Source organism: Genypterus blacodes, unplaced genomic scaffold, assembly GCF_046128005.1.
Source record: "Genypterus blacodes isolate CSIRO-AG114 ecotype Tasmania unplaced genomic scaffold, CSIRO-AGI_Gbla_v1 ptg000362l_1, whole genome shotgun sequence".
In the NCBI taxonomy this organism is placed as follows: domain Eukaryota; kingdom Metazoa; phylum Chordata; class Actinopteri; order Ophidiiformes; family Ophidiidae; genus Genypterus; species Genypterus blacodes.
This window is the reverse complement of record NW_027467145.1, coordinates 110,910-121,121: the sequence shown is the minus strand read 5'-3', so window position 1 is coordinate 121,121 and position 10,212 is coordinate 110,910. Positions and strand designations below refer to the sequence as shown.

Genomic DNA, 10,212 nt, shown 5'->3' with positions numbered 1-10,212 from the left:
AATTAAAAACGTGTACTTTCATTTTGCCAATTTAAAATAAGTACATTTAAAGTCGCTTGTTTCCTTTTCCCTCAGGTGTTTGAGGTTAAAGGGTCACAGTGACCTCAGGGGTCAAGGTGAGAGGAGTGACTCTACACCTTCACACACGCTGTTTGCAAACATGGCGAGCGGTCAGATTAATAAAAGCATGCCGCTCTCTCTCCTTCTTAAATATTAATACTTGTAAACCAGGTGAAGCTTCGCAGGAGGAGAGTCGGCTTCTGTTAATTCATTGAGCAATCGGGCCGGGACTAAAACAAAGAAGTTGACGGTTTCGTCTGGGCTGCGGGTTCTTAGATCTCATCCTCCCGGCACAACACAAAGAAAACAAACGCCCATCTAACTAAGAGGTAGAAACACAGGCAACTTTGAAACAACATCAACAGCGGCACAGCAAAGATTAGTTTTCTTTAAAGATGTAACATTTAGAGGATGGTGTGCAGTGAGACAAACTCAAGGTAACACACAGACCAGCAGGGAGGCTGAGGGTCTGAAGCAGGGAGGGGAGAAGAAGATGCTCATCAGGGAGCAACTAGGAAGAGCACTTTTATTACAAAAGGAAAAATAAAAAAGGCGGGAAAACAGTTTTTACTAAGCTTATGTTGACTGAACAGAGAGAGGTTCATGATGACGTTTTGCCAGCTTATGCTTCTCTCTTTAACGGGCCGCCTTACCACCGCCTTCTGAACTTTAAAGACTTATTTAGAGGTCAAAGAAATCATTTTGACTTCATTTAGAGGCAGAATCTGCGCAGGTGTTAGGCTCCGCCCCTCACAGAGACCACAGATCCTTAAGCTGTTTATTTAAAGGGGGGGGGGGGGGGGGGTCAAATAAAACCTGACACTTTGTTAAATAAAGCATGTTTCCTATCGGGGCAAGTTTCAAATCAGTTAAGAACTAAAGAAAGGGAAAGGAAACTTGTGCTGTAAGTGTTTACAACGTTACAAAGCTAAAGAGGAGCACAGATAAACCCAGGACCGAGCCGCTCCAGACTCCAGGACATGGATCCAGATCAGACAGAGTAAAGGAGGTAACATACTAGACCCGAGAGTACATGCTTTCACGTTTTAGATGTGCGAGTCAGAAGCAGTAGAGTGCCATGTGGTGCTAGTGGTTAAAGTAAGCATGAAGTTTAATAAAGGGAAGGCAAAGTGTACGGATAGATAAAGGTCGATCATCTACGACGCAGCGCTGCCTGGTCGGCTCCTCAGTCTGCGTCTTCCTCTGACTCCTCCTCCTCTGCCGTCTCCAGCCAGGTCAGCCACTGGTTCACCTGAGGGGAAGGAGAGGAGGCGTGAGTGTGGAGTAAACGCAGGTTTGCCAGAGTGCATTAGGGGTAAAAACTAAAGGCTGTACCTGGAATAAAGCTTTTCCTTTTCCAGGGAATTCTTGAGTTATGTCTTCTTTCCATGCAAGGAAGGCTTCTTCTTCGATGATCTCCATGTCGTAGAAGTTGACAAAGTAGCGCAGCAGCATGCCTGTGCCAAGAGAACGAGTGTGAGGAAGACTCTTCTACATTTGAACAACATGAACCAGGCAAATGAACCCTGGTTTGTTTCCTGAAGCCCCATTAGCTTTGGCGTCTTCCTGTACCTTTAGGGAAGCTGCTGGTGTTGCAGTGGACCTGCAGGGCATACAGGGCGCTGACCTGCAGCTCAGTGTGGTCGTGCAAGAACTTCTGCATGACGGGCTTGAAGGCCAGCAGCAGCTGCTTCTCCTGCTGCCTGTCCTGCTCCAGCTGCTCTTTGGAGGGGGCGGGCAGCTGATCGTCACACTCCACCACACACAGCTCCTGGGTGATGTACTGGAGGAAACTGGAGGGAGGAGGAACGGGAGAGTGTTAGATGGTTACTGGATAACAGAGAGCAGGAGGAGATGAAGAGGAACAGAACCTGGTCACCTGGTCATGAGGATGTTGACAAAGCCTTTATCAGTGTGAAGCTTGGGAGAGATGTTGTCTTTGATCCACTTGTAGATGGACTGTGGAGACGGGTCTGCCTTGATCTGCTTGAGCAGCTCCTTCTCCAGCTTCAGCAGGGGGAACAGGAAGCTCAGGCCCTTCCCCTCCAGGATCTCCAGCATGCGGTCTTTGTTCTGATCGATTTCTGACAACATAAATAAGTTCATTAACATCTGAACTGCTCTGGTTTGTGATTGGACTGAGCCTCCTCAGTCAGAAGTGAAGTGAGTGACGGCTGAGCGTTGGGCGGTTGCGTACCTGGGAGCATCTTCTGCATGTTGACTTTGCTCAGCTGGAACAGGTCTGTGAGCCACTCTCTGTCCTTCAGCTTGGCCGTTTGTTGCAAGCAGAGGAGGAAGAGGGGGAAGTGGGTGCCGTTCTCCAGGGGGTGAGCCAGCTCCGCCACGCTCACCAGCTCGGCAATGACGGCCCGGGCGGCAAACTGGGCCAGGTAGGACTTGACCAGGGGCACGTCCACCTCGATCTTAGGGCACTGGTCCAGAACGGTGAGGAAAGCCTGAACCAGAGAAGGGAGAGAGCGGCCGAGCGGCTCGTGAGGACGACAGGAAGACGTATGTCGTCTTTGTTGACGTTATAACACGAAGCAAAGGCCGGCTGAACGTACCTGCATGAAGTTCTCTCCAGTGACGAGGCCCTCGGTGCGTAGCGTGTGGATAAGCGTGCTGGCGTGTTCCTTGTCCTCATCCGGACGGTCCAGGGAACACACGATGATCTTACTCAGCATCTCCGGCAGGAAGTGCTTGGGAGCCTTCATGTCTCGCACGCCGCTCACCGCCTCGGTCAAGTTCTTGCTGTTCAAGTACTCCGTCACGATCGCCTCCTGAGGGACAGAGAGAGGGGAGAGAGCTGCAGCGTGAGGAAGAGACCCTGAGCATGAGAGGCAGAGGGGAGACGCTCTGGGCTCTGCAGAGCGGCTTTGACTTTCTAGGGAAGGTTCATGTTATTTTACTGCAGAGAGGAGAATGAGTCTGAAGATGGACACAGGCATGGAGAGAGACATGGAGTTGTGATTCTACAACGTTTTGTTGGGAACAGGCCCTCTTCTCTGCTTCTGATCCTTCTAACTGCTCATCCTTCTAACTGCTCATCCTTCCAACTGCTCATCCTTCTAACTGCTGATCCTTCTAACTGCTCATCCTTCTAACTGCTGATCCTTCTAACTGCTCATCCTTCTAACTGCTCATCCTTCTAACTGCTGATCCTTCTAACTGCTCATCCTTCTAACTGCTCATCCTTCTAACTGCTGATCCTTCTAACTGCTGATCCTTCTAACTGCTGATCCTTCTAACTGCTCATCCTTCTAACTGCTGATCCTTCTAACTGCTGATCCTTCTAACTGCTGATCCTTCTAACTGCTGATCCTTCTAACTGCTGATCCTTCTAACTGCTGATCCTTCTGAAGGGTGTGATGAAGTGCTGATGTCAGACGGTGAGGAGCTTCACCCACCGTCATCTTGAGCAGCTCCTCCCGGGCAGGAGGAGGCTTCTTGTTGATCTTCTGAGGTTTCTCTTGGATGGGTGGGGGGTTGGTCTTCAGGCCCAGCTGTGGAGGCTTTGAGACAAACAGGGAAGTCGTCCTCAACTTAGAAAGGTTCAGCCGTTAACCTGTGGCGTTCTGACACGGACGGGTGTGCGGGCCTCACCTGTCCCAGCGGGGGGGTCTGGGTGCGGGGGGGCTGGGTGCTAGGAGGCATCATGGTGGGGATCTGAGGCTGGAGCTTGGGCACCTGGTTCTTGTTGAGGAGGAATGACTGGGCTGGTCTGAGGCTGATCTGTGGCACCGCACCGTGAGGCGTCAAGAGCGGGAAAAAACAGAGTGGAATTAGTCCTGACGTAGTGAAGCTCCACACACACACTCACACACTCACACACACAGGGATAGGAGAAGAGCATGCCCTCATATCTCATAATCGCAGTCAGTGGACCGGCTACCAGCTACAGAGGAGAGAGAGAGAGAGGAGGAGGATGAAGGAGAGAAGGAGGAGGAGCACAGAGGGAGAGTAGAGGGGTGACAGGCTGGTAACCGGGGTGTCCCTCAGAATAACGCGTCTTTTTATAATCACCAGGCATGAGAGGAGTTCAACCGGACCGGGTCTGTGTCAACAGTTACCTCGTCTGCATTGAGCTGTCCTTTCTTGCTGAAACGCGGAGGCAAGTCCTTGGACTGGACCTGCTGCTGGGCCAGGTGGTTCTGGTTCTGGTTGAGGAAATGCTGGTTCTGAACCTGGGGGTAAGATGGGGGGGGGGGGGGGGGGCAGGGATCAGGAGGAGCAGACAGGCAGGAGGAGTCATGTGACAGATGAGAGCTCCTGGTTGGCCGACTCACCTGGTTGGACTTAACAAAAGGCTTGGGCCCGATGTCGAACTGTGACTGCGGTGGAGGGGCGATGTGGCCGCCGTGGCCGTTAAAGAGCGGGTTGGTGCGATGGCGTCCCATAGTGGGCGAGTACCTGTCCTGGATGACCCCGGGGCCAGTTCCAATCCCACTGCCTGTGGACGCACGACAGAGCATGTAACCATGACAACAGGAGGAACAGGAGGTCAGGCTGTGTGTGACCCAGATTAAAACCTTGTAAAGCTTACCTGGCATCTGTCCAAACATATCAGCCAATCCCCCGAGAGTCTCCCTGTCCAGTTTCATGCGGTTGGGCATAAAGGGGCCTTCCAGAAAGAAGTCCATCCTCATCCCCTGAGACATGGTTGCTGGGATGAAAACACCCAAATCCTGCAGGAACACAGAGCAGGTTTAGAAGAGAGAGAGTGTGTGTGTGTGAGAGTGAGTGAGTGAGTGAGTGAGTGAGTGTGTGTGTAAGTCGCCGGCGTCCCAGCTCACTTTCACTGCATCCTGACGGATCTGGTTAATCGTCTTTGGTCCGTTGTCGATGAAAGCCTTGCGGGGGACCCAGTTGTTTTCTCGCAGTTCCACTGTGTCTTGGAGCAGGAAGCGGATCCTAGCTGGCAACTCCTTGTTGTTCATTAAGGATCGCATACGGCCAAAGTACTGATCCATTAAAGACTGCAGAGAGGGAGAGAGAGGGGAGAGGAGGGGAGGTGAGGTGAGGACAGGCCCGGGACGTTAGCACAAGGCTTTATGGCAGGATTGGCCCTGGACCAAGTAGGCCACCGGGTGAGGCTGCATGCAGACAGATGGTGAGATAAGCCAGGACCCGGCCTGACACCGCTGACCCACACAGACAGCTGAGCTCAGTGGGTCCGGCGGTGCTTAGCCGCTCAAATCCAAATGTTTTCTTTTGACGAGTTCACCGTTTAGAAACTGCCCTCGGCCCGCCGGTTCCTATTTCAGGACGGGAGCGAGCGAGTCGCTGAGTCATGGGTGGATTATACAATGACTGCACGAGTCATCACTCTCAGCCGCCGCTCGCAAGAGGAGCTGCGGACGTTACCTTTGCTTTCTCATGGTCAAGTCTCGGGCCGACTGTTCTCATTATCTGACAGAGGCACTCCAGATCCTCCCCCATATCCTTGAGCTGGACTCTCTTCTTCTTTTCCAGAAGCTGTGGAGAGGAAAGCAAAAGGGTCAGGGAAGGTTTGAGGTGTGAATATGAATGAGCGTCTCCTTGTTTGTTGGCGTACTCACTGTTTTGATGCACTTATGAAGGATAGATTCATGGATGAGGTCGAGTTTGCCAAGTTCCCCGATGAATTTAATGTTGCCAAGCATCTTGATCTTGGCGATGTTACGCTGCTCCTCCTCCTCAGAAGTAAGAGGGTTGTCATGTTTGTCATAGACTGCGGCGGGAAAACAAACAAAGAGAGAGGAGAGACGGTGAATGAGCGGAGAGGCGGAGGAGGAGGAGGAGGAGGAGGAGGAAAAAGGAGCGGCGAGAGGACGACGCCGGGCCGGGACTCACTTTCAACATTTCTGGCGCGGTTTTCAAATTCATCTTGAAGCTTGGAAATCAGCAATCTTCTGAAGGTCTGAAAGAAACAGCAAGCAAAGTCTCAGCACCCGGCAATCAAGAGCAACTTCAATACAGCAACATTGAAGAGCTAGAGAGACAGAGAGAGTGTATTCCCCTGTGCAGCGGACAGAAGGACACACACACACTTACTGTGCTCTGCTTTTGGGATGTTTGGATCTCAGATGAAGGGCCATCAAAGTTTGGTGCGTCCTCTGCCAAGCGCAGACATAGCTGAGCATAGAGCGAGCTATACTTCGGCTCTTCTAGGGCTTTGTCTACAATCTAAACCAGGAAGAGAGAGAGACAGAGAGACAGAGAGAGAGAGAGAGAGAGAGAGACAGAGACACACACAGAGAGAGACAGAGAGACAGAGAGACAGAGAGAGAGAGGAGCCACCCGAGTCATTACAGCATTCAGGGGTATGAGTCATGTAGACGAGGCTGCCAGGAGCGGCTGAATACATTTCCATTTTAGTCGACGGCCACAACATCACAACGTTCGCTCACCAGCAAGATGATTCCTTTAAGGACGAGTTTTGAATCTACGCCCGCGTTCAGGAGCTCAAGGCATAGCTTGTCAAACTTCTCAGGCGTGAGTTTGTTCAGTATGCTGGAGGAATTACAAGAGAAGAGAAGAGAAGAGAGAAGAGAAGGGAGCAGGAGGTCAGCAAGAACAAACAAACAACACAACACATGATGTAATGCTTAGTGGGCCCACAAACACAGACTGATGAGGTTTACAACACGGACGGGACTCTTACCCCCTCACTTTCCTGAAGATTGCATCGTGTCGCTCTTTTTCGTTGCTGGAGTTGACATCTCGTCTAGTGCTTCGTGAAGGAACCCATCTCTGAACGCTTTGCCCTGGGGTTTTCCCCAGGAACTCGCTGGAGAAGCACACAAGGATCAGCTGTGTGGAAGTATAATTTTCCACTCGCTGGCTTCAGCAAACTGAGTATGTCTCCCGAGGCACAGAGTCAAATTACAAATTAAAAAAAAACATCCTGCAGGGCTGAAGAGACGACGACGACTACAACTGGTCTGGTTCTATCAAAGTGTCTCAGCCTGTAGAGACGATTAAGACAACATGGACCAAGCTGAGGAGAGGCTCAGGGACTTAGGGGTCAGAATGACTGCAGGGCTTTAGAGGCAGACCCATCTGTAGTCTGGGACCTTGTTAAACTCAGAAAGTAAACATGGGAGCTCAGCATTAGAGAGAGAGAGAGAGAGAGAGAGAGAGAGGGAGAGATGTGTATCATCACACCCTGTCCCCTAAACAGAACACGCCGTTAAATCCTCTGTCCAACTCTAAACTCATTCCTTCACCAGAGGCATCTACAGTAAACTACACGTCTCCTGCTCTCTGTTTAACGCTCTGGCTGCTCTACTTTGCTCACACCAGGGTCATGCACAGTTCACCCACATCACATTACAGGATTTTTGGGTATTCTTTGGAAGGTTTCCTGTCTTGGAGCCTTTTAAGTGCCAAGAGGCTTCCTGAATCACAGAGAAAAACTACATCTACGGTCCCTACATCTACATTTGGTACCATGGAGACGGTGCTACATACCTGTTGCCGACAGTCTTGGGATTGTGCTGAGGTGCACCCCTACCACCTCCTCCCCCCGAAGAAGCACTGTGGTGGGAAACACAGAGAAGAGTGTTCAGTACAGGCAACACTGACGCACACGACACGCTTCCTCCTAACCTACAGACCCACAGAGTCCTAGACCTGTTAAGGCTTCATGAACAAACATTACCAGTGACACTAATAACCAAGCTCAGACCCTTGAGACGGAGCTGGAGCTTCCATAAGGCCTTGTGCACATTAACAAAGGAATAACACTAAATGTAGAGCCTTTAATGTAAACCACAGTCCAGTCCCACCTCCTGTTTTTAAAGTGTAACACTCGCTGCAGTTTAAAGGGCATAAACATATCCAGCCTCAGAGCACCGAGGCCACACTGAGGTGCCTCCTTTAGGTGTTACTGTAAGAGCACAGGTCAATGAATCACATGACATCACTTTGTAAGTTTGATGACATCACTCCTCTGATGTTGTAGTCAGACCTGTAGTCTGTTTGCTTTGTCCTGATCCAGACTGGGCTGTTGGTGACTTCATTGCTTTGCTAACTGTTGACTTAATTATGTTCAGCATCACAACAATACATTCATGTTGAGCGATCGTCAAGGCTACGGCTCTAAAACAATGTCTGGATCTGTCTGCTGCCTCTACACACTTACGGAGGAGACGATGCGCTCTGATGGAGGCAAACAACATCAGGTAGGCTTGGTTAGATATCTAGAATATTTATTCTAACTAACCACCAGCACATCGTCCACACACACACACTTGTGATGTAGCAAATATAACCAAGAGATGAAGAACATTTGAAGCCACTATGTAAACAATAGCAGAGTTCCTCCAGGATGAGGCAAAACATGATGGTACATGATGTACAGGCCATGAAGCCCCCCATCAGCTCACTGGGACTAACCCCCCCCACACACACACCCACACACAGCAGCCTCTGACAGCCATTTTAAGCCATCCAACATCCTGCTTTGTTTTAAGGGCCGGAAGTCCCTGCCCAAGATTCTATGTGGGGTTAATCATGGAGAGAATGTTGGCATTTCCTGTGTGAGCTGTGGTGCTTTACCTGAAACGAGAAGCACCCCCTTCTGCAATCACACTCTCCACTTTGGCGGCTTGACAATGAAGAATCCTCAAAAGAATAAGAATGATAGGAAGGGGTGGGGACACGGTGCTGAGGGAGAGGAAGAGAGAGAGGGGAAGAGAGGGGACATTAGCACGGGGAGAAGTGACACTGACGTTCTTTGTTCTACATCATCCCACCTACAGGCCTCCGTGGCTGGGTTCCCCCCTCCTCAGCTAGCCAGTAGCCACGGCTCTGAGCCCAGTAGCCCGGGCTTTGTTACAGGCCGGACCTCAACAATCTCACTGAAATAACACAAACTCTGCTGCTGTCCGGTAGGACGCAGGTCTCCGGCGTGCAGCGCTCATCACAGCGCGGGCAGCGGAATAAAATGTCAAAGTGTCAGAAAAGAGAAATCTGTGTTTTCCTTCGCTGAGTGACAACAAAGCAAAGGTGCGACAGCTGCTGCGTTAGCAGCCCAGCTAATGAACGGACTAGCCGGGCTGCTAAAGCCGTAAATGAGCGACGTCACCGAGATTTGTAAAAATGTTTAAAACGGTTTGGGTTGATGCTTTTCATAGTTTAACGGATGCTTCGTTTATTTCTGCAGTTCCCCGGCACATTTACACATCTTGACAGCGGAACAGTGCCGCTGTCTGCCGCTGCTCGGGCTCGGGGTAGCAGGTAGAGCAGAGCCACAGTGATGCGGTGAAGCGGGCCGGGCAGCAGGCAGCGTGGCTCCGGGCTCACGGGGCTCCGGGCTCCAGCGGCTCTGCCACCGCCCCGTCACTGTCAAACATGACAGCTCGGGTTTGCTCTCGGGTACATCACACACCCCCCACCCCCCATCACTCCAGGTGAAATGCGGGTTGTGTCATATTTAATGTTACGGTCCCGTAGCGTTAAAAATAGCTTTAGTAGCTAGGCGACGCCGCCATTTTCTACAGGAGTGAATCAGCTGAGCGGTAGGCTAAGCTAGCTGCCGGCTCTGAGTAACGGGCTAACGTTAGCATCTTAGCTATCAAGAGCCGGAGCCATTTTGGATAAACCGGTGCGGGTTTGTCAAAGAGGAAAGATGTCTTACCTTTAACAAAGCACCCTCAGTTTTATATTGTTCTGTAACTATCTGGAGAAGAAAGAGGACATCTGTAAAGTGATGCGGGTCTGGATGCAGGAGAGCTCAAAGCAGAGAGATGAGCGCACGCACACACACATACACACATCGGTCCCTGCTCGCTGCCTGGCTTGTTTCCGTTAGCCGTTAGCTGCTAGCGACGCTCCTCACAGGCTCGTTGCCTTATGGCGGCAGAACAAACGACGATTTGCATTGGTCGCGTATTTTGTTGCCATGTCGCTCCCGTCCAATCACAAAGCGGATCCGTCTTGAGGCGTTCTCTTGTGTCAAACTTCAGCCAATGAGGGACGCTGTTACATTTAAGTCACCGCCGCCTTTGAGTTGATTGGCATACAATTTAACATCTGCAGTGCAGGAAAAGACATTGGTTATCTGCTCAAGTGACTGAAGCTGATACATATTTAGATACATATTTATTTCCATACAGACATAATTAAGTCTATGACAGCAACCCACGCATACAACACAATAATATTTAC

The 10,212-nt window shown here is 50.7% G+C and overlaps 1 protein-coding gene and 1 non-coding gene across 2 annotated transcripts; both read right to left on the bottom strand.

The window, feature by feature from the left end:
* Positions 1-624: 624 nt before the first annotated feature.
* Positions 625-9,398, bottom strand: LOC142989005 (eukaryotic translation initiation factor 4 gamma 2-like). Its single transcript, XM_076138346.1, has 21 exons — positions 9,349-9,398; positions 8,602-8,709; positions 7,513-7,578; positions 6,704-6,829; positions 6,450-6,552; positions 6,094-6,225; positions 5,893-5,959; positions 5,619-5,770; positions 5,425-5,535; positions 4,854-5,036; positions 4,604-4,745; positions 4,347-4,510; positions 4,131-4,244; positions 3,664-3,792; positions 3,468-3,572; positions 2,625-2,840; positions 2,258-2,516; positions 1,940-2,144; positions 1,633-1,853; positions 1,396-1,517; positions 625-1,312 (listed from the first exon to the last, which is right to left on the bottom strand). Exons 1-21 carry the CDS (start codon positions 9,396-9,398, stop codon positions 1,247-1,249), a joined length of 2,841 nt encoding a protein of 946 aa, XP_075994461.1. The 3' UTR covers positions 625-1,246.
* Positions 3,912-4,090, bottom strand: LOC142989012 (small nucleolar RNA SNORD97). The gene has a single exon (XR_012960643.1). It is a non-coding gene; the product is annotated as a small nucleolar RNA SNORD97 (small nucleolar RNA).
* Positions 9,399-10,212: the final 814 nt, after the last annotated feature.